The sequence below is a fragment of the Gymnogyps californianus genome, chromosome 4 (genome assembly GCF_018139145.2).
Source record: "Gymnogyps californianus isolate 813 chromosome 4, ASM1813914v2, whole genome shotgun sequence".
In the NCBI taxonomy this organism is placed as follows: domain Eukaryota; kingdom Metazoa; phylum Chordata; class Aves; order Accipitriformes; family Cathartidae; genus Gymnogyps; species Gymnogyps californianus.
The window spans coordinates 79,136,967-79,159,736 of record NC_059474.1 but is presented as its reverse complement, the minus strand read 5'-3'; the positions used below and the strand labels follow the sequence as shown (position 1 = coordinate 79,159,736).

The window sequence follows — 22,770 nt, the reverse complement described above, 5'->3', positions numbered from 1 at the left end:
ATCAAGAAGTTTCATGGACAAGATGCTTCTAACATCCCACCTCACCTCCTGACTTCACTTTTGGAATCATTGTCCCTGTGTTGTTATCCGCCCTTTGTTTCCTTACCCAGCCATCCTCTCTGAAATGCCCGCGCTGATTCTGCACTCAGGTCAGCATCATCCCTCCTCTTACTTTGCACTATAGATGGCATCACAGGAGCCCTAAAAGTTTGCATGCAAAAGTGAGTCAGTTCTTGGCATACTCTTAACTGTATTTACATATTTACGTTTTATTATGTTTACATTTGTTTACACAAATTCACATATATGCATTTTATATATATTTTATATACATTTGTGTGCTCAACTAGCAATGTGGTTTTGTTACTTTTTCAAGCTGCATATGTGGCACTTTCAAACTGCAAATCAAATACCAGTCTGAATACTGTGACAGCTTCACAGACCTGCTGTCTTGCTTTGTATTTATAGAGGTATATGGCTTACAGTTATGGAACTATGGCAGTGCAATATATCATATTACTATTAACTATCCCCTCATTATAGAAATATTAAGAAAAGCTGTAACACAAAAACCATAACTGGCAGTATCTAAACAGAAGCACAGTAAGTATAAAGAAAGGGTTGGAAATTTCTGTCGCAGTAGGCATGTCATAACAAATTCTTTCAGGGATATAAACTGTTGTCTGGGATTAAAAACCTTCAGAAATTGAGTCCATGATTGCCATCACCGCATGACTGTACAAGCACCCTGGCAACGTAGATGACTAGAACTTTGCATACAACTTATTCCTTCCACATCCGTGTACAGTTCACCATCAAAAACAATGTATCCAAAACCAATGGTCTGTACACCAAATAGCAAACATCTCAGTTGATGGAAAGAGAGGGACATTCAGATACTTTCAGAAAGCTAGGCCTTTGGCATAATGAAAATGAAGATTTAAGCTGTGGCTAAAGTCCAGGCTATTTATTCCTTCTTCAGTGAGAAAATAGCCTTAAATGTTTAATCCAAACAAGAGCTGTGGTCACTTTGTCGAAGAGGACTATACCCATACAACAATGAAACAAAGCAACAGCATCTCCTTTTGTGAGGTTCACACCCATCAGCATGAGTTTGCTATTTTTGTATTTTCTAATGTCTTTGCATTTGTATCCTTGAATAAGGTAATAAAAATAAACATTAAAATACATGACACAAAATACCAGTCTAAAGTATCACAATAAAATGAAAGCCGGCAAGACACAACGCTAGAGAACATGTGTCACGTAAGGCCTGCAGGGGAACAAAAGGGAGGAGATCTGTCTTTATTGGCTTTCATTTACTCTAATATTCTAATGAAGTCCCAAGCATAATGAAGGGACCTGCTTTTTGCTAGCTCTGCAGGACCTAATGGTATTGTAGATGCACTGTGAAGAGTTTCAAGCCAAGGTAGGCAGAAACTGTGGTGGTGATTTGTGAGTGTGCTGCAGCAGCACTCCAATATGGACCAGTGTGATGACAGCAGGGTCACTTTGTCATCTTTAAAATATTCCAAGTTTTATTTATAAAGGCAAGCAGCTCAGACAAAGCAGGACCTAGCTTTCTGAGAGAGATTTTTTTTTTTAAATTCTTCCCTTCCAGAGTGGAGAAAAAAACCTGCCCATTCTGGAAAGATATCTGCAGTGTTTGGATTTTGATCTCTCTATTCGACATTTCAAATACCATCTCCTCAAAACAGCATAAAAGATCTGCTGCAGCTAGTATCAAAAGGTAACATGCTTTGTTAAATACATTCTGATTTTTTTTTTTTTTGGTTTTGAAATGAAAGTGCAAAAAGCCTCCATGCAGTACAGAAAAAAACCCCGCTATATTCTATTCTGCTGATGAAGATACATGTTTTTGTGGCTTGCTTTATGGATGACTTATTTCTGATACAATACATTCAATTTTGGTCCTTAAAGGTGATCTCTGCCTTCCCCTCTCACCCTCCCCAAACCAACAGACCTTTTTGAATTATACAAAACCTTGTTTTCAAAAACAATTTCCTTGGGTGGGTTCTGAGCCTTATCTGAGATGCACGGGCAAAGAATGGAGAAAATGCACTCACAATGGAGCTTCATCAAAAATACTGATGGGAAGCTAGTAACTGGTTTGTGAAGTCATTGAATGGCAATGACTGAAAGGGGCATGACTAGATATCCAGTTTTTTTAAAAGGATTTTACCTATCATTCTGAATGACCTTTAAACTAGGATAAATCATTTAATCCATCACTGACGGACGGTGACTACCATAAGCGTGCAGTCATTGGATTTGTCTGTAACAGTTCATGGAAATCTTAGAAAATGTAAGGCCTTGTCAAGAAAAAAGGAGAGAATAGGAGTTCAGGGTGCTGAAGGTCAGTTTACAACAGCTTGCTGTCTAGGAAAGTGAGAATGTTTTTCTTGAGTAACCCTGCAAACACGGGCATTTGAATAGTCATTCATTAATATAACTATTAGTTAAAGTTTAACAAGTCAGCCTATATATGCTGCTATGCTGTGTGACATTTCATAGCAACAGCGCTTGAAATATTTACTTATTCTTTCTTTACCATTAATAATGAAATACCCAAGATCCTGTTTGCATTTCCCTTCTGTTAAACAAACTACACTTGTGTAGATTTAAATGGGCCACATTTTCTGTTGTGAGCTACCAGACACTTCAGCTATTTTTATATGGAGAAGCTTACCCTAATGTCAGAGTGAAATTTATATAGTTATGGATTTGCTTCTAATTTCTTCAGTGAAACTTTTGTATGATTTATTTCATAAGCTCATTGCTTTCTGTCTCATAGTCCAAAAGGTTGTATCAGAGAATAGTTGATAGGAAGCTGGGTTTGCTCACCAAGGGGTGTGTTCTTTGCAGAGCATACACCTGAGCAGGTACTGGAATGTGGGATCACGTTTCTAAATACAGACATTCAAGTACTAGGTGTCAAAATAGAAGTGCCTAATTTACAGTGTTGTAAAGGTTTGCAGCTTCATTGAGGTGAGCAGTTAAACCCTGACATCACTGAGCTTTCTAGTGAAAGACTCAAGCTCTCAACTGTTAAGTTGCAGAGGAAACTATGGTTGGTATAAATCAAATTGATTAGAGATGCAATGAAAGTAACAAGTCCAATGTATAGGCACACAGGCCTCTTCTACCCTACATGGGAAAAAGGAGCCTGCAGAACATGAATACAACCTCATCAAATGCAACAACATCCCCTTAGTGTGAGGCTATGGCACCATCTATGGGTGAGATTGCTGTCCAAACCACTTGTCCCAATTTCCCCTTCTCTCCAAAGCAACTCCCCATCCCCAGTCCCTTACTCCATAACCACCCTGCTCTCCAGCGTAGCTGGACATGGTGTGCTACCTCCTCACGCTGCTCCTGCTGCCTGAGAGGCGGGGTCGTCTCTCTTCCTGCTCTACAGGACCCTGGCCACATTTGAGATCCTTTCCTCAAAAGTGGCTGTGACCAGCTGCTCGCCTACACTTCAGGTGTGTTGTGTGGCCCCCAAGTCCTTGCTTGGGTCTACTTGGTCCTTCAGGCAGGACCTGCTGTTTGGGGGCAGGACCGCTGCACTTGGAAGCCACCAGGGAGGGAGAGAAAATGGCCTGTTCCTCCTGGTGAAGGTCCCCAGGGCATTCAGGTGAGGGGCTGAAAGACAACCTCTTTCTGAAAGGCTTTTTTTTTTCCATCGCAGGCCTCTGGCACGGTGAGACGTCTCCCTCACACCAGGAGAGTTGGGGAGAGGGACATCACAGCCTGAGAGTGTCTTCTGGACATGGCCGCACAAGCTGCCAGGGGGAGCAGCCCTGCGAGCCTGTTATTTCCATTTCTCGGCGTTCACAACAGGGATAACACTGGCCTTGGTATCTTTTAAGCGGGGTGGAGCAGCGGAGAGGGAAGGTGCTTAAGCCCTGCAGTGATGTCAAACGTAGATACTGATATCGCCATGCTCTCCCACAAAACTGCGGTAGGTCTGAGCCTGAGGCAAAACCTCCGGCCCAGCCACCCCGGCAGCCATCTCTCCACTCCGCAGCGGTCTATGTTTCTGCCCAGGATCAACGAGGGTGCCTCCGCTCCGTCACCACGGTGATGGAGGAGCTGGAAGAGCTCCTCCACAGGCTGGAAGAGCTGAGAGGACTTACAGACACTGCCTTTACTCTTCTTTCTTTACTTTTTTTTTAGATTTTTTTTTTTTTAGATTTTTTTTTTTTTTTTTTTAGATTTACCGTTTTCCCCTCCGGCATTCTTTAGGAGCTTTGAAGTGAGGCAGAGAAGGCACCTGGTTTCAAAGCAGTCCCTGCTGGGGGTGCAGGGCTCGCTCGCCAGGCTTCACTGTTAATATTTAGGCTTTCACAGAACCGCCATCTCGTCCGTACCCCTTCCCACACACAGAGCACGGCCTGGACAACAACGAGTAGTCCTTCTCCTCCCCGGGCAAACACCTCCGTGTCCTTCAGGTTCCCAGACAAAAGAGGGTAAAAGACAACGAGCAGCTGTGAGGAACCCGGATCCCGGGCTGGACAGCCATGACACCGCCCCCACCCCGGCGCATGCGCGGCAGCGGCACCCTGGCGAGATGGCGGAGGAGGAGTGAGTGTGGTGGAGCGGCGGGTCGGGTATCCGCCGGCATCCGCAGGGACTGCGCCGTTGCGGGGCTGGGGCGGCGGCGGGGGAGTCCCGGGGGGTCGGGGTGCGGTGCTGCTGGATGTGACCGGCTTCTCCCGTCCCGCAGGCCGAGGCGGCGGATCCCGCTGGTGCCGGAGAACTTGCTGAAGAAGAGGAAGGCCTACCAGGCCATCAAGGCCACCCAGGCTAAGCAGGCGCTCCTCAACAAGCGGAAGGTAGGGGCTGGCCGTGGGGGGGATCCCCGGGGCGGCGGTCCCCGGCCCGGGGGTGCAGCCGGGAGCTGACGGGGCGGAGGAGTTGGCGTTGTCCGGCAGTCTGCGGGTGGTGGCCGGCTGGGAGAGCCAGGTTGTAAGGGGGTGAAGCCCGGGGTGGATCTGTAGTGCTGTTGCAGCTGTGCGTACTTGTGTTTCGGAGGAGGGAATCCTAATTCTGTGCAATCGTACAAATGGTCTGAGTGATCAGCTTTCTCTGCGACGGGGGATGCCGGAGCTCTGCGGGTGGGCAAAGGAGGGAGTCAGATCCTTGCTGACACTCAGTGTTGATACTGTGATGATCTTCTGGATTATCTCTGAGGGGAAACTTGAGTTCATCTCTTCAGTTGTTGAGCATCTTCCTCGTGTGTCTCTGAGCCCTGTAAAGAGGACAAAACGTTTTGGCTTGTTAGACTGAAACACAAATTTATTGAAGACTGTAAGTTGTTCCTCTTAGATCAGTGATTACCAGGGGGTGTGTGCGTGTATAGCCACACATGGTAAAATGTAATGCTGGTGAGTTGTTTGTGCTACCATGGGATTACCCTGTCTGAAAGCAGTTGACCTTTGCATTGTAAACCTTCATGGAGATGGTGTGCTTTTCTGAGACTGTGTTTAGAGTTAGCTATAAATCTGTTAGAGCATAGACAGGTCATCATGAAGCCTTTTTCTATGTGTTGAGTGGTACATGTTGCTAATGCAGAGACTCTCTGTGCACAATGTGTGGTTTCCAGACTGGCAAAGCACAGCAAACCTTTCTGTTTCAGGATTTGAGACCTGTCCTGCTGTATCCTAGCTAATATAGCAGGTGCCTGTCTTGGAACTGGCTTAAAGCTTTCCCAGTGAATCTGTTTCTGTGGAGTTAGTGGGATTATGTGCAAAACTCCTGCTGTTTTTGTTACATGCTCTATTTATGTTTTTAAATATATGAATGGCTTGCTGTATTTCCAAGGTGGAAGTGTAAGCAATACTGTTAAATAGCCACCTTTTAAGATTCTCATTAGAAAAATGACCCTAGTGATGAGATTTTTGGTCAGGTCTACCTGCTTTGAAAATTCAAACCAATTTAATGGGTGATTTACAAGGTGAAATAGGATAGAAGACACATAACGTTAGATACTTGACTTTTAAAATAGCCTAATAATTTAGCTAGTAATGTATCTGAAATATTATTGGGTAACTGCCATGTACATTCAGCTCCTATTCATATGAGAAGGCACTATGATTTAGGTGGATGTACTTGTTCCTGAGCTAAGGATAGAGATTTGAACATCTTTTTAATTTAAAAAAGCTTTACATTTTCCCGTAATTCTGAAAATATTTTTTTCTTCAAATGAGCTGGATGTTCTGTGTTTAAATTAGTAATACTTAATAGTTATTTGAATGCTTGGATTTTTTTTGCATGTGTGCCTTTATAGAAAAGGACTTTAAACCCAGTTATTTTCTGTTGGATGGTAATTTTGAGTCACGCTAGGGTATTGCTGTAGCATCTGTTTTACCCAGAGACATATGTTGTTTCTGGCTTTCCCAGTGATTGGCTGAGCTGTGTATGTAGTTGTGCTGTCTGTCTGTGGCTGCAAATGCTTCCTATGCCTAGAAGTATCCTGGGTCTTGCTCTGTTTTTCCTAGTTTATTTTTCTTCTGGGGAAAAACTCTTTGTCCACTGTTCATAAATTATAGGTAGCTGCTTGTAAATTCGTATGTTGTCCCTCAGTTTGGTCTCTATTGGGCTCAGATTGTCAAATTTATTTTCTTCTTACTGCCTCCAAAACTGAAAGAGCATAGTTCATCAAGTTCTGAACTTCATTTGGCCTTTGAGATGCAAACCTCTAAGACTGTTGGGAAGGGTGATGATTTCTTATCCTTTTGTCTTTAGCACCAGAAGGGGAAACAAATCCAGTTTAAACGCCTCGAGGCTTTTGTTCGAGATTCATGGCGCAAACACCGAGACGACATCCGGCTGCGGCGCATGGAGCAGAGACCTGGACAGACAGCTGTACCTCAGGAGCACAAACTAGCCTTTGTTGTGCGGATTGTAGAGTAAGAAACTTTCATTGCTCCTTACCTTTATTATCGCTACCATTTGTAGCTGTCATATCGTTTCTAAGCAAAGGAAGGGTGATCACCCCAGACATGTCTCCTTGCAGGTAATCTGAGACCTTTTGTTGCTGTATTAGAGAAACGTGGTTACTAATAGTATTGTTTTTCTGACTCAGTATTAAGGGAGTGAGTAAGAGGGTAAGAAGAGTGATTGAGTTGCTGCGGCTGAGAAAAAATTTCACTGGAATATTTCTTAAACTGACTCCTTTATCGCTGAAGATGCTGCGGGTTGTGGAACCTTACGTGGCGTGGGGGTAAGTACCAGTCCTGTGACTTGATTGTAGTTTGTATGTAAATATCATAGCTTTTTGATTCTCCATCTGGTATCACAAATCCATAGCTGGCTTTTCCAGTAACGGTCAAAACATTGTCAACTTTATATCTAAAACTTCTTATTGTCCCTTTTCTCATTGTTGTAAACATAACTTGGTTACTTTCTCACCTCTGTACAAAGAAGTAGGCTGGGACTTCCTGCTGTATCATGTCTCTCCGTTACAGAATCTGATTTTTGTTTTTGCACAGACACCCTAACCTGAAATCTGTACGAGAGCTCATCCTGAAACGGGGCCAAGCCAAGATTAAGAAAAAGAGGATGCCTCTGACAGACAATATGCTGATAGAGGAACATTTAGGTGAGGAAGAGGATGAGAAAATGAAGCAAATGAAGGAAAGAGGCAGATGTTGAGAGTTTGCAATCTGACCTAAGAGGGAGGGGAGGGAGAAAAATCTTGCAAGACTTGCAATATAGAGGACTGGCAATTCTGGAGTAGTGTGAGGAAAGATAATACGGTTGGGCATCTCGTGTGTATGTTGTTTGTGGGGGGCTTTTTGTTGTTTTGTTGGGGTTTTTTTAATTTTTTTTTTTTCCCCCCTGCAGGAGACTGTGGTATTATTTGCCTGGAAGACCTTATTCATGAAATCTACTCAGCTGGGAAGCATTTCAAAAAAGTCACAAACTTTCTGTGGCCATTCCATCTGTCAGTGGCTCGCCATGCTTCACGTAACAAAGTAGGCTTCCTTAAGGAAATGGGTAAGCCTGGCTGCAGAGGTGAAGCAATCAACCAGCTTATACGTCAGCTGAACTAGTCAGGTAAGGAATGCTTGGGTAAATCTTATCCTTTGTCCGGTTTCCTAAGAATAACTATGCTGTCATCAGAGATGAGGGGGGCTCCTTTGTTTTTGATTCTTCACTCTACAGAAGTGACCCTCAAGGCAGGGGAAACTAATGAAGAGTGTGGGTCCCATTAGGTGTCAGCAAATCCTATTGGACACCTCCATAAAGGCTTGACTTCTGGGAGATTGCATTAATGTGACTGGTTTTTTTTCTTTTTTTCCTGTTCTGCAGGGTCTTTGTGAAAACTTCAGGATTTATAACCTGTTCCTTTTCACATGTAGTTTTCATGGACATTATCTCTATGCAATGATATAGTATATCTCTTGACTGTTGGTGCCTCTGTAAAAAAGAAACAAACACACAGATGACGATGGAGATGGACTTTGGGGCTGGTCCTTCTTAAAGAAGATAAATTGTATTTGGTGGACAAGAAAGAAAGAAGTGACTTGAACTTCCCGGAACAATCTGACTTCTGCGTCTCTGTAAAACCTTTTTTTTTTTTTTTTTTTTTTTTTTTTAATACTCATTACTGCTGGCTCTGTACCAGTCACCTCCTGATCTTATCTTTGGTATAAAGCAGTGGTTGTCAGTTCCCGATTTAAATTTCTGTTACAGTTGACTTGCACTCACTGCCTTGATTCAGTCCTCCCCAGGGGAAGTGCTTGAAGTTGCACTCCTTGAAGTGCACCTCCCTCTAGGTGTAAAGGTGTAGTGCAGTCACCTGTTTTAAGAATACTGCTGACAGGCAGAAGATGACACTAGGTATTCCTCTGTTACTGCAGTGCAAGCCCTAGTAGTGAATAATGTAACATTTTTTTGAAGTACCTAGATTGTATTTATTTTAAAAAGCCATGATTTTGTGCTACTGAGCTACAAAAGGCTGCCTTTTCAATTTTGCTAGATTGGGACTGCTGGAGAGAACTATTTCCTGGTAGGAAAGCCCAGAAACTTAGTAATACAGTGGTGGAGTACGTGTAATCAATGTTTTTTAAATAAACTTTTGAAATAATGCTGTTACAACAGAAAGAGTCATGGGTAACTCTAGAAGAACAGGAAAAGTTAAATACTCTGGCTCAAGTGAATTTGGTGAAGGAAGTGAACAAAAACATGAAGAGCCTGAAAGTTCTATTAACACTTACAGTTTTAAATCCCTGATTTTTTCCAGTACAAAAATGTGTGAAGCATGCAGGAAGAGTCCTATGCTATTTAACAAATATGGAAGGCACTGTGCTTAATCATTAGGTCACTGTGGCTATTTATACTGTTATTTGAAGACTTAGGTGGGGGCAAACTATTAATCCACGAATGGATTTCATACTGACTCCACAACACTTGTTTTGAGACTCAGAGGAAACAGTTAAAGTAACAATATAAGTAGGATGCCTTTAGGGTAGTAGTTCTATGACAGTTATAAAAACCATCTAAAATACGAAGTACTACAGACTCTGAATTAGAGAACACTATACAGTTTGAAGCTTTATTCTGTAAAACAAGAATACAAACATAGAAAATGCTTGACAGACACTAGAGACATACACCAACTTAGAACAACACCATCCCCAGAACTGGAGTCCAGCAGTCATTAATGTACAAGGCTTCACATATTTAAGACTTTCCTGATAAACAGCTGCTTTCATTGTAAAGAGGTACAAGTAACTTCAGAATTGTTCTGTTGATTCATTTTAGGATTGTTGCTGGTAGTAAAACAGACCAGGCTTGTAACATGAACTGGCATGTGAGGAGTGAGATATTTTTTTTTTTTTTAGTGCCAGAGGGAACTTAAGCCTGCTAATAGAATGCAGTTTATAATAATAATCTTAAAATACTAAATTACAGGATTTGAACACAATTCTAGCAATTAACCCTAGGTTTAGGCAGTTATAGTGAATGCGGTAGTTTAACACACCATTAGTTTAGCTCATACAATTAAGTAAGAATTGAACTATCATTATGAATACCTTATTTAGACCTCTTTAAAAACAATGCCAGCTTAGTCTAGTGTTATACCACAAACACGTTGCCTTTTTTCTGTATCATACTTCAGCAAGAGCAACAGTAATGATGTGTTCATGACTCAGCTGCACGATGAACAGAAACTATACAAGGTGAGAGGATATATACAGAATACCCCCATGTCTTAGGGGAGGGAATCCTTTTTGTAAGCCACCATACTATTTACTTTGTGGATTGTAGTAGTGAAGGAACGAAGACGAACCTCTTCCGAATTGGCTATGAATTGCGGTCCTGACTCTTCCCACTTTTCTGGCACTGCCAAATCTTTATCTGTGTATATCAGCAAGTCAAAGGCACCTGTAAGCAAGTGGAAACAAATTAACAGTAATGCATGCATAAGAAGATAGCATGTTTGAAGTTAAAGTGCATCTTCTAGAACTCGAGACGTATCAAGGTTCTCAGAAATTACACTGATACTAGTTATGTGAAAAGAAATAGTTAAAACAAGTCCTGGTTATATTCATGTATAGCATTTTTAGTTTTCTCAAGCAAGTGTGATGTGAATTTTTTTAAACATTAAAATACCGTGGAGCTGAGCTCTATGTAACACTTCATATGAACTCAATGGTTGTTCATACAAGCCTGTCCACAGCTAGTCAGAAAAGAATTTACTATTTATGAAAACTTACATTCTTCAGAGTACACATACTAGTTTCATTAAGTTAGTTAAGCCACCCTGAGTTTTGTCCTGATCTCAGTTTAACAAAATTCTGCCTCAGAAATGTGACAGTATATGACATGTAATAATTAAAAAGCCTCAGAAAATTAGCAGAAAATATTTTCTAAAGTAGAAAAGTTGTTGGGGCTTTTCAAAAGAAGTGTTTGATTTCTTTAGTGAAGTTAGGAATACTCACAGGCAGTTTCCAACAGTGGCAGAAAAGTTACTGTGGCAGTTATTTGTCTGATAACAGATCGAATTTCATCCTGAATAGCTTTCTGAGATTTTTCTCTTGGTGCACTGGAAAAATAGGAAAACTCTGTTAAGAAAGCAAGCTTCCACTATACTGACAGTTTTCTTTACATACAATTCTCTGTTAAGCTCTGTTAGTCTGTTTGCTATAGGATTTTTTTTTATGGTAGTGACGCTCTTTTAAGCCCTAGGTAGATAGGCTTAGAAAAGTTAAGTGATAGTCAGTTTCCCTTTGTCATTTGTGAAGCTTCACAGTATTTGTACAGAACGTTACATTTATTCTCAGTCCGGAATGGATGAGAACATTTTCGTGTAACAACAGGAAAGCAGTAGTTCTTTAGGGCATGTACCCGATACAGGATTTTTTATATGCTTTGTTGAAGATTAATAGTCAAGTTTTGATCTGATGCTTTAAAAGAAAAAAACCCAAACACCTGAGAATTATGTGTGCTTCAGTCGTATAATGACTGGTTTACAGACAAACAGAAGGAATAGCAATAAGAAAGGTAGTAGGTTTGGTAAGGTTTGAAGGCACATCTTCCACGCTCGTACTGAGAAAAGGCTATCTCAGCTGCTCTGGGGAACCAGAACAGTGCTGATGCACATGGCGTTTATCTTGTGCCTGCACAGCTACTAGCTATAGGGAAGAGCAGGCATAGAGGAACACTGTTACTCACCTCTCATCTTTTGCAGTTTTGTCACACTCTATGTCAAACTGCCACCGCTCCAGAACCTCATTGTTTTCGATACTCGAGATGACCACCACCAGGCGCTGCACAATGCACTTGTACAGCCACTCTGAAAGAAGCCACAGCAGTTACTTGCAGTGCGAGAGATAAGAAGCATCAGCAGAGACACAACAAGGACGGCACAGCAGCCTCCTGCCAGCGGCACTAGCTTAGCAGTCTGAAGAAGACCCCTCAGCTCCCCGTTCCGGCCCAGCCCCCCGCGCCCCGCCACCTTTCATCTGCTCCACCACGTTGTTGAGGTAGTTCTTCAGCTCGGGGTCGGTGGTGACGAGGAGGGTGAGCCCGTACTTCTGGACGCGGGTGAAGGTCTCAGGGGGGTAGATGCCCCGCTGGTAGAGGATGCTGTTGATTCCATAGGCTGCAACACGCGGAAGGGGGGATGGGGTTGTGTGCATGAGGCGCCCGGGCCCCCCCGCCGGCGGCCATGTCGCCCCGCAGGAGGCCTACCAGCTGCCCGTCCTCCCTCCCACCTCAGTCTCCGAGGCTCCCTCTCCCCCCCCCCCCCCCGCAGCCCCTTACAGAAAAACTCGGCGACGATCTCGGCGCTGCCCCGCAGGGTGATGCCCTGCTGGTCCCGGCCGAGCTGCTTGGCCATGGGGGCTGTGCGGCCGCCGCTTCCCCGCCGCCCGGTTCAAATTGAGCCCCGCCCCGCCACAACGCCCCTTCCCGGCTCGTCAGCCCGCCGCCGCGCACGCGCGCTAGGGAGGCCGCGCCGTCCCCTCTCCGCGTGCGCGGACCGTTGGGGAGCTGTCCGTCTTGGTGCGCATGCGTGCGCGCGCGGCGAGCGGCCGTTAGCGGGAGGGGCGCGAGGCGGTGCGGGTGCACTGGTGGCTGAGGGGAGAGCATCGCACGGCACGGCACGGCACTGCACCCCGCCGGCCCCAGCGGGTTTTTTCGTGGCGAAGCGGGGCTGCTGTGCTGTCATCGAAAGCAAAGGGCTGTTGGGTGCAGGTTCGGCAGCTATCTGTTAGAAAGAAAAGGTCTTTCCCCGTTAAACTTTCCACCAGCTCTAGGTGCTGTTGCGCCGGGCCGAGCCGTCACCTGTGGCGGGGCTGAGGGAAGCGCAGGCTGGGGGTGGAGTGAGTCCTCGCAGTAGAAATGCTGTTGGAAGTTCGGTTTCCGAGTTTATTTAGATGCATTCGTCTATATGAAGGCGCTTTTGAACTTAAAAATGATACTTTGTAGGTACGAATGAAATAAGGCAAATACTTTTATGGGTGGTTTTTGGTAGCATTCACTATGCAAATCACGTAGTAGCTATCTAAAATAAAAATGGTCTATTGTGTAAGCACTGTCAAAAGGCAGGCAGGGAGAACCTAGGAAAGCAGGATGAAACCGCTTTTTCCTAAAGTCCGTAGGATAGCGGGTAACACAAAGATAAAGGGGTTAAGAGGCATTTAGAAAAGCAGGAAACCCACAAGCTCACTGCTCTGGACATACCCACCGCTGCTGTCAGGCTGCTGCAGTGAAGGGCAATTGCTAGTTGCTCAAAGCACAGTCCTGTTACTACAGAGACACCAAGGAAGACACTGCAACTAGCGGTGACTATCAAACGGAGGAAACTCTGGCAGAGGTTAACAGGTAAGAGAGACAGAGTGAAACAGCAAGTAAATGTTAAGTGTTGAAATATTTAAGTAGTATAATGAAGAGGGGAAGCCATACTCTGCTGGCATAGTAACTAGGTGGCCAGCTAGTCAGCTGATAAAATCATTCCACAGGCAAGTAAGTGCAGAGTGAGTGGATTTGTTGGGCATGGAAGAGCTGCAAATGAAATCCTTGCCTGAATATGATTTTTCTGGAGTGTCTGGAATGAATAGACATTATCATCTAAGACATACCTGTATTAGATGCCCATATTGACCTTGGATGAAACTGATCAGAACAGCCTTAAAATGAAGTGATGTTCAAACCAGAAGTATTTTAAACCTAGGATAAAAACTGTATGGTCATTACACAGTGCAGTAGGCCAGCTGCTAAGAGAGTGAATCGATGATGTGATTGCTTATTTTGTCGTAATAAAATACTTTTTCTCAAAAGCTAAGACTTTCTGTTGGTTCCAGTTTTTGCTCTAAGAGGAGGTACAGTTTGCTTCAGGGTTCGTGCTGCTGTGATTAAAACAAATATTATAGTCCTGAAATCACGTGCTGAAATTCTGAAAGGGTCTGAATACATTAGTTATTAACCTAGAGAACTTTATTCTGGGTCTTGATCGCTAGTGATTGTGTTATACATTAGTCTTCTGAATAAAAAATTTTCTGAGTAAGAGTGGTATATTTCAAAGCCTATGGTAATGGAAGCATTTTTCATGTGAAGCCTAGCTTTTAGAAGCTAGATAGCTGCGAATATCAGCTGGTTTGCTTCAAACCTGGTGTACTATCATGCTCTTATTCATCTATCCCAAAATGGTCTCAACCCCCCTTTTTTTTCCCCACTTGGCTTTTCATCCATTTTGCTTCCTCTGAGGTTTTTGGAGAGCTGCTCATTTTTGTGATAAATATAAGAGCTTGAAAGCCCTGTTGCCTGAGGCCAGGCAAGAATAATAGAGCTTATGATTAGTATTTCACATTTTTTCTCTAGCTGTTTTACTGTTAAAACCAAATGGAAGAAAAAAATCCAAATGCTTCTTGGTTTACTAAATTCATTTCACTGTATTTCAGTGTAGATGGCTTGAAGATCTGTTGTTGATACGACCAGGCAGATATGCTTATAAACAACAGACTTAATTGCATCTTCTTTATTTCTGCTAAGATTCATCTGGCAGGTATTGAGAGGTGGTGGTGATCCCCAGTACCTCTGTTAAAACTCTAAGCTTCCTTCAGTGTACCTGGCACACAGTATTTCACAGAGTTTTGGATCACTTCTCTGTCCCCAGTTCTGTATTGCAGTTAACACTGGTTTCTGCACTGATGTCCCGCCCCCCCCCCCAAAAAAAAACCCCAAAACCAAACACCACCTTTGCATTTTGGAATTTTAATTTTTCTCTTTCTTTAGGGAAATATATTTCCCTTTTCCAATGTGTTACTACTCTTCTTTACGTTTCTTAATGTGCTGCAATGTAATCTAATGGTAAGAGCAGCATATTTTCAATACTTTTGCTTTCTCCTAAGCTCCTAATATTTCCCTTTGTCTTTTAACACATTATTTTTCCATAGCCAATTCATTAGTTTTGAAAAGTTCAGCCTTAACTCCATGAAGTAGTGTCTTTCTTTTTCTTAACCTTTGTATTTCTTATACTAGAACATTCTTCATCTTCACCTCTCTTTTTCTTCTCATGTCATCAAGATGTTCCTCTCCTTCCCCCCACCAATAATTCACTTTCATGAAGGTTTAGTTATTTGATAGTGTGTGTTTGCTGCTCTTCCCTTCACATTCTCGGATTATCTCATCTTTGTTTCTCTGTTACAAGTCCTAAACTCCACAACACTTCACTTCGTTTAGGTCGGTGTCACTCAGCTGCTCTGCCAGGTCAATCCAATGTCCCCCAACAGAGGCACCCAGGGAATATGTGCTTATCTGTCGTGTAACTAATCTGCAGGCACCACTTGACCATAGCCCGGTCAAGTCTGATGGGGACATACGTACGTAAGTCCTCGCATCATGTTACTAAATGGGCATGCTCCATGCGATGATGATGCCTGTAGTTTGTGTTTAGGGCATGTCCAGCTCCATGACAGGAGCAAGGCTGCAGGGCTCTTGCAAGGGAGAACAGCAGGGAGACTGCCGTGGGTTAGTGGATGATTTGTGTGGCTGACAGCCTGCTTCCTGACCAACTCTGAGGGACTCTCAGGAACGAAGATGACAGGCTGAGTTATATGTTCTGGCACACCAGGAGCTGGCTATCCTTGCTTTAATTATCTCATGCTAAAACCTTAATTTTCATAAGGAATGTGAAATCCCAGTTGTATTTAATTTAGGTCTCTTATGATTCTTTCTCAATTACAGCTTGATGCTATGACATAATTTTTTTGATTCTTTTTCTGTGGAAGGAAATGTCCCCTATTTACCTTGGCTTTTCTGCAACATTTAATGATTGCTTCCCCATGGTAATTGTCAATGAACCTGGGACAATCCAAATCACTGGTATGCCTTCACGTTTTTTAAGGCAGCCCAGGTCACATTCCCATAGTTATTCAGCAGACTAGAAGACATAATCCACTTGTAGAGTTCATTCCTAATTATTTTTTTTTTACCTTCAGGATGGTGTGGACAGGTGTCTCCTTCCAGCATCGCAAAATAATCTATAAAATGAAAGTTCTGTTTGCTACAAAAACCCTCATATCACATTAACAAATTGTCGTATTAAGCCTCAATAAAACCAGTTTTCCCTGTGCAGAGAAAGGAAGTCTTACCCTGGCCAACAGAGCCTTAGTGCTTTGCCTTTTCTGGAAGATCTCAAGCTCTTTTGAGTCATTTCTTCCCAGACTGTAGGAGGAGATTCTGTACTTCTGAGCCTATAGAAATAGCTAGCCCTTTTGCCTTCTTCCCTGCTATTTTCTGTGCATCACTGATTCTCCTTAGGGTTTTAGAACGCTGTCCATACCTGTTGTCCTGGTTTCAGCTGGGACAGAGTTAACTCTCTTCTCAGTAGCTGGTACAGTGCTGTGTTTTGGATTTAGTGTGAGAATGATGCTGATAACACACTGATGTTTTAGTTGTTGCTAAGTAGTGCTTATCTTAAGCCAAGGACTTTTCAGTTTCCCATGCTCTGCCAGCAAGCAGGTGTGCAAGAAGCTGGGAGGGAGCAGAGCCAGGGCAGCTGACCTGAACTACCCAAAGGGGTATTCCATACCATGGAACGTCATGCCCAGTATATAAACTGGGGGGAGTTGGCGGGGAGGCGTGGATCGCGGTTCGGGAACTAACTGGGCATTGGTCAGCGGGTGGTGAGCAATTGCATTGTGCATCACTGTTTTTTTTTTCTCCCCCCCCTTCCTGGTTTTGTTATATTCCTTTTCATTATTATTATTATTCTATTTCATTATTACCATTGTTAGTATTATATTTTACTTTAGTTATTAAACTGTTCTTATCTCAACCCATGAGTTTTACTACTTTTTTTTTTTCCTTTCCTCCTCCTCACCCCACTGGGAGGGGGAGGGGGAAACGGCTGCGTGGTGCTTAGTTGCTGACTGGGGTTAAACCATGACACCTGTAGTTGCCAGCACTTAAAATTCATGGCAGGTGTTGAGCTTATTCTTTTTCTGCAGGTTAGACGTTTTGCTCTCCCCCTTCCTCAGCCCAGCTTGTGGTATTTGTAGGTCACATGCTGGGTGAGGCAGTTCTCAGTTGGCTGAGCTGCCATGATTTTTGGTGAAACTGTTACTTTTCTCTATCAGCTGTTTAGTTTCTGTGCTATAGGAGGGTGTGATACGTGGGTGGCTCCCAGGAGAAGTTTTTCCTGGACATAGGGTAGGCCACCAGCACAGCCAAGTACTATCACTGTTCCTTTATGTAAGAGTTATTTTAAAATCTTCTGAATCTTTAAATCACTTTCCTATCTTTAAATTACTTGCTGTGTGTGAGCTTCTCTACTGCCTTCCATCATGTCTTCACAGCTCTCATCCAGGATTCCTTCGGTACTTGATTATTATCTGGAATTAACTCTAGAAGTAATGTAAAACACTGCACTTTTTAACAGGTATTTTATTACCAAGCTAATTTTGTTTTCTTTTTTGTTGTTGTTGGTCAAGTTTTTTTTCAACAGTCTTTGTAGCATTAAAGTTTGCAGGATAAGTATAGGTACCTTGTGTCAGCTGTCAAAATAACTATAATATTTCTTTTCAAGTTGGCTAATGCTATTTTTTAAAACATAAACTATGGAATATTATTACAAATAACAATACTGTATTCTTTCACCAACAGCAATGAAAGAGTGGTGCAACTGGGAAAGATTGTCTTGAATTTTAAGTATTCATTAAAAGAAATTGATTTTAAAATGAGTCAGTATGGGCTAATAAGCTGCACTATAACTCCTAATATGATGAGTAGACTTCTCAAAGGACTTCCTTATTTTGGTTTTTGAACACCATGTAGCAATTTTAAAAATTAATTTTCATTTTAAATGTTATGAGTGGTACTGAATGTATTTTGAAATTAGAGTTACTCAGGTGACTACTTATTCTATAAAATGAAAGAGATTTGATGTTTTCTTATTTAAGCCAATGTAAGAACAGTATTCAGCTTGAAAGTAGCTACATCTGGATGCTGGCTGCCTTGTACAGTGAAATAACTTTTTGTGGATTTTGAGAGTTTTGAGAGCTACTTCTGTAGAACAACACTCAATTCTCCTTCTCTCTCCCCCCCCCCCCCCGCAAGACCTGACAGTTTTCTAAAGGATATGTAGGAAAAAATTTAGTAAGATATTTGTGATGGTTTTACCTCTAAACTACCAGGAGGTGGCACCAGGCACATATATTATCCGCACCCTTTCAGTTTAGTCTTGAACTACAGCAAGTTTGTTTTACTGTTATGTACTTTAGTTTAAACAAGTTTTAGATGCATTTCTTTTGCTAGTTTTAAAAGCATTGTTCCCAATTGAAGGAAATACTTAACTTGATGCCCAGTTTTGATGTTTACCTTTGGTTGCTATTGCACTAAAGACAATTTAACTGATGAACAATTATTTTTAAAGGTTTCAAGTGAAGACGGGAATCCTGTTTCAGAATCAGAAAGAGTGGAACTTGAATGAGCTTTCCGTGCCTTGAAAACTCCATGGTGCTTGATGATGTCATGTTACACTGGTAACAGGTAATGTGAAATCCACTGAATCCAGCTCTTTACAACTTAATGCCCTTTACTACTTAATTGCCAACCTGAAGGTTGATAATTTGAAAGATGAATGTTAATCCAGCTCATGTTAGCTCCTGTCACATCTGAAGTTTTCATCTTAATAAATTAATGGAAAACTAAGGAGTCCTCAGGTAGTTTAGACTTACTAAGCTGGTATACTGCAGTTTAGCTTTAAATTCAAAACAGGTCTTCTAAAGAATACTAGAACAGATTTATCAGCAGAGACTTAGACTGTCAATGGGTCATCAGATCCTGAGGAGCAAAAGGGTCCAGAAGGTTGGTAGCATAGTAAATATATCTTGATAGTACTATAAGGACTTTAATAGGATCCTGTTGCATGGTTACGTGTTAGATGACAATTGTTATTTTGTGATTGCTTTCTAATCATGTCACTTCTGATGTATAACCATGGTGGACTTGTTCAATTAATTGTGTTGCAAGGAATACAATACAGCTTACATAATGCCTAAGAATTATGGTGATCGAAGAGGTAAATATGTAGTGAAAAGCATATTATTAGCATTAGAAATATTTGAAGCAAAAATATGAATAATTCCTTAATTTCCTCTTGAAAATTAGAGTGTTTATGTATTTCTTTCTACAGTTAGATCCCCAGGCAAGTTAGGTGCCCTGTTGTCAGAATGATAATCATTACTGAAAATAGGCATGCAAAATATTCAAATTCTTTCTCCTAAGTATTGGACAACTTAAGAAAATGGTAAAGGATGATTTTCTGGATGAAAATGGTAAAGGATGATATCTATTCCCATATGGAAGGAGGACTTCTTTAAAGGACGTAATTTATTTCAAGAAAAACATCCTTTTTCATGTGTTTTGAGAAATTTATGCATACCTTTCTTTAAAAAAATGAAAGAATAAATGGCCATGAATGTATCATGACAGTGAGATGAGCTAAAATATTTTATGAGGCACCCAGGCCACATGTGCTGGGACTATAAGGCGTTCCTCTCCACCTCCCTACCTAAACCTCTCACTGCACATTGCTACCTTGGGAAGTCTAATCCTATAGCATGTGGACAAATGCCTGACTTCTGAACTTCCTGTGATGTCTTCATCAGAACTCATCTGCTCTGCTGGTTAATAGCAGAAGGAACATGAGCAGCCTAAGAGTGACATTGATTGTTAAAAATACCTTTATCTGAAAATGAGGGCAATAGTTGTTTACTAATATTGATAGCGTAAAAGCAATTAAAGAAGATGTCTTTGCACAAGAACAGCATTGAGCTAGGTATGGGAAGTATCAGGTACAAAACAAAGCTGGTACAATTCCAGTTTAAGTGTAAAGGAGCTCCTCTCTCTCAATTCATCACATAGATCACACGGAAGGTGAAATGTCCTACTTCTTAATTATTTTTTGATGATGCTCATCAAGTAATAAATAAGTACTTAAGTGTTTCTTAGAGTTTAGTCATTGATTCATTTCAGTCTGGCAGCTACTTAAGAAACCAGGGAAGACTATTTTGGATTCTATTTGCCCTTAAAAAAAAATCACGTAAGGGCAGATAGTGGGACTGTTTGCCAAGTAGCTAGGGAAACAAGCAAAGAAAGGATTTGTTAGTACAACTGGAATAAAATCACTTTATTTTCTAAGTCATTAATGAGCCCAGAAGGACATGCTATTCACCGCTTGTTGTGTTAGTCAGCACTGGCAAAATTTTTAGGAGAAAAACTAGAGAAGAGTGGAACAATATTTGAAAGTTCACGCTAGTTATCTGCATCTCCTGCACAATGGATGGTGTCATCCAAACCTCATGATCTGACTTTGCTAGGAGTGTAAAAATGGAAACCAGATGGCTTGGTAATGTGAGTAGCAGTTTGATGCTAATTGTTCCTTGTAGTCTCCCTTCCTTGAAATCTGATTTGAGTGAAAACATGGCATTATTGCTCAAGGTAAGCTATTCCTTGGTTGTAATCTGATAGTTGGTGGACAGGTAGACCAAGAGTAGGTACTTAGTCTAAGGTTCAGGTCACTCTTGCTATCGAGGAAAATTCATTGAGCTTTAGCTAAATGCATGCTCATTGCAGCTGCTCAGTACAGCAAAGTTGTACTTCGTTTGTGTTAGCTGAGTGATTTGCCACATCTTTGATCTGATAAGTTTCTTTAAGCCTTTAAACATGTTAATGAAGAAGTCCATGGATGTGGACTTACATGTGATGAAGCAGCAACCCAAGCAATGATCTAACATTTGTCAGAGAGAGCAAAAAAATATAATAAATATAAATAAATATTTTTTATTAAATGCAGTGTTACTGCAGTTTTTGCAGAAATGCAATATAATCTGTTAAAACAGGAGAGAAACGTTGTGCAGATCTTCTGCTTAATGAGAAGAAATCACGGGGTAATAACTGATTACCCAGTTACATCAAGGGGTGGCATCATTGCTTTGCTGTGCTCTTTGCTTAAGCTACATATTGGCCCAGGGTTTCTTTTTTTGTTACAAGCTCTCTGCAGGGACTGTGCAGCATGACTGTACGATGTTTTGCAAGGTGACACTGTCCCTTGTGGGTACTGCAGTTGGGAGTCAGCACTCAGTTTCATTTCCATCCTTGCTTGCCAGGGACTTTGTATGAACTTGGGCTAATCAGTTTAGATCTAAGTTTCCAACAAAGGATTTACAAGTCCTGCAAGCTTAGGTACATTGCATTTCTGCAACTTCTACCTTGGAGACGCCTTGCTCACTGCCATCCTTTTTTTTTTTAAAGAACAGACAGGTTCTACTTTTGTTTTGTAGAGATGTGACAGTGATGATGCCCACACTCACTTATTTAGTACTATGATATGGGAACAGTCATCTAGCATTGAGAAGATTGAGGTTCAATAACTTTTGCATCCAGAAGATATCCAAACCCTCATCTCCCATGCCCAGAGAAGTGTTCTTGTCAGCAAGCTTTAGGCTAGTTTGGCTGGGCAACGTTCTTTATCCCATCTGTTGAAACTGTGCCACAGAACAAAAGGGAATTGAAAATCCATTTGAAGACAGAAGGGAAAAGGAAGAGATTGAGTTTTAATGGTCAGACCTGGCAAAGAGAGTCCAGAATCGCAGTCTAGCTGCCAAGTTATTTTGTGTTTCACATACTTTATTTTCCATATATTTCACTTTGCATAAGCTTTTCAGTACCAGTAAAGTCTAAACTTACTGAGATCTCCTGCTCTGAATTAAACTCATGACAGAAAATCTCTTTTAATATTTCTTTTTAATGACGGATGCATTTGTTTATATGACATTTTCATTGTAAACAATGTTAAAAAAACACAAAACAATATTAGTGGGAAACGCTAACAAAGACGTGCTGCCCTAGCGATCATAGTAAACTTTAGGGGTACATGTCTTTTGTTGTTATTACCTAAATAATCTCCTAAAATGCTGCAGGATGATTGACCTTGGATATCTGCTTGCTGCCTGTGCTGATTTGCTAGGTAAAATGCCCTGCATCTTTTTGCGTTCTCTTCAACATGCCTAAAGTTGCATGTAGTGCTTTCCACTCAACAGCATGACCAGATTGCTGAACTCTCTCTGCCAAAATCTTTATCTCACAGTGAATGGCTGTCTCCAGTTACTGCCACACACACGTTTTGCATTACGCTGATGATGTTTAGATTTCATCTCCGTAGCAGCCTTAACCTTGCTCTGTCCTTGGGCACATTTTGGCCAACCAGGTTGCACATGAATTTAGAAGTTGTAATAATCTGTGCTGACCTGCAGGTTTTTACATGTTACCCTTGCCAATTTTGCATTATATTTACCAAGCAAATGGCATTGTTATTCATAAAGAGGGAAAAAGAATCTACCTGAGTTCTCTGCAGACGGTAGAGGACATGCACATGATTACTCCATCTCCAGTGACAGCTGCGCTGGTATTTCATGAAAAATATGAAAAAATGCTGATAGTGACAAAACTGGACCTAGACTTAAACAAAAACCTGGAGGAAAGAAGCAGTAGCAGACATATTACATAGATATTGTCCAACATTAAACAGGATGCTGTAGAGCCAAAGGACATGATCTAATGGTGGGTAAGAATTGTAAACACCTTAAAACATACATACAGTACAAAAATAGTTTGACAGAGATGACCTCCATATGGGTGCATTCTTAGGAGTAAGCAAGAAACTAGAGCTCAGGAAGCACAGGGTTTACTCTCACGTTCTCATTTACCCATGACTTGCTGCGTCATGTT

At 41.7% G+C, this 22,770-nt stretch overlaps 2 protein-coding genes and 1 long non-coding RNA gene across 3 annotated transcripts in view; 2 read left to right on the top strand and 1 right to left on the bottom strand.

Moving 5' to 3' along the window:
- Positions 1–1,680: 1,680 nt before the first annotated feature.
- On the top strand, positions 1,681–8,592 carry RPL7L1 (ribosomal protein L7 like 1; the record flags this gene model as incomplete). Its single annotated transcript, XM_050896416.1, has 8 exons — positions 1,681–1,750; positions 4,476–4,608; positions 4,751–4,859; positions 6,772–6,935; positions 7,112–7,249; positions 7,518–7,627; positions 7,873–8,085; positions 8,341–8,592. Coding segments are annotated over 7 exons (933 nt in total), but the record flags the coding sequence as incomplete, so codon positions are not given.
- A 967-nt stretch (positions 8,593–9,559) lies between these two features.
- On the bottom strand, positions 9,560–12,376 carry MAD2L1 (mitotic arrest deficient 2 like 1). The gene is made up of 5 exons (XM_050896713.1): positions 12,301–12,376; positions 11,993–12,139; positions 11,710–11,830; positions 10,977–11,080; positions 9,560–10,419 (listed from the first exon to the last, which is right to left on the bottom strand). The coding sequence occupies exons 1-5, from the start codon at positions 12,374–12,376 to the stop codon at positions 10,247–10,249; spliced, it is 621 nt and encodes a 206-aa protein (XP_050752670.1). The 3' UTR covers positions 9,560–10,246.
- A 4,986-nt stretch (positions 12,377–17,362) lies between these two features.
- LOC127016253 (uncharacterized) overlaps positions 17,363–22,770 on the top strand; it is a 51,481-nt gene continuing 46,073 nt past the window's right edge. Inside the window, exons 1-2 of the long non-coding RNA XR_007766462.1 lie at positions 17,363–17,419; positions 18,413–18,528. This is a non-coding gene — a long non-coding RNA (uncharacterized LOC127016253). The remainder of the gene's footprint in view (positions 17,420–18,412; positions 18,529–22,770) is intronic.

What these genes read in the sequence shown, in the direction of transcription:
- MAD2L1 (XM_050896713.1), bottom strand. Translation starts at nt 12,376, where the DNA reads ATGGCCAAGCAGCTCGGCCGGGACCAGCAGGGCATCACCCTGCGGGGC. An exon ending in CGTGGTGGAGCAGATGAAAG is followed by an intron (nt 11,831 to 11,992) that starts GTGGCGGGGCGC and finishes GGCTTCTTTCAG; the next exon opens with AGTGGCTGTACAAGTGCATT. An exon ending in GCCACTGTTGGAAACTGCCT is followed by an intron (nt 10,420 to 10,976) that starts GTGAGTATTCCT and finishes ACTTGCTTACAG; the next exon opens with GTGCCTTTGACTTGCTGATA.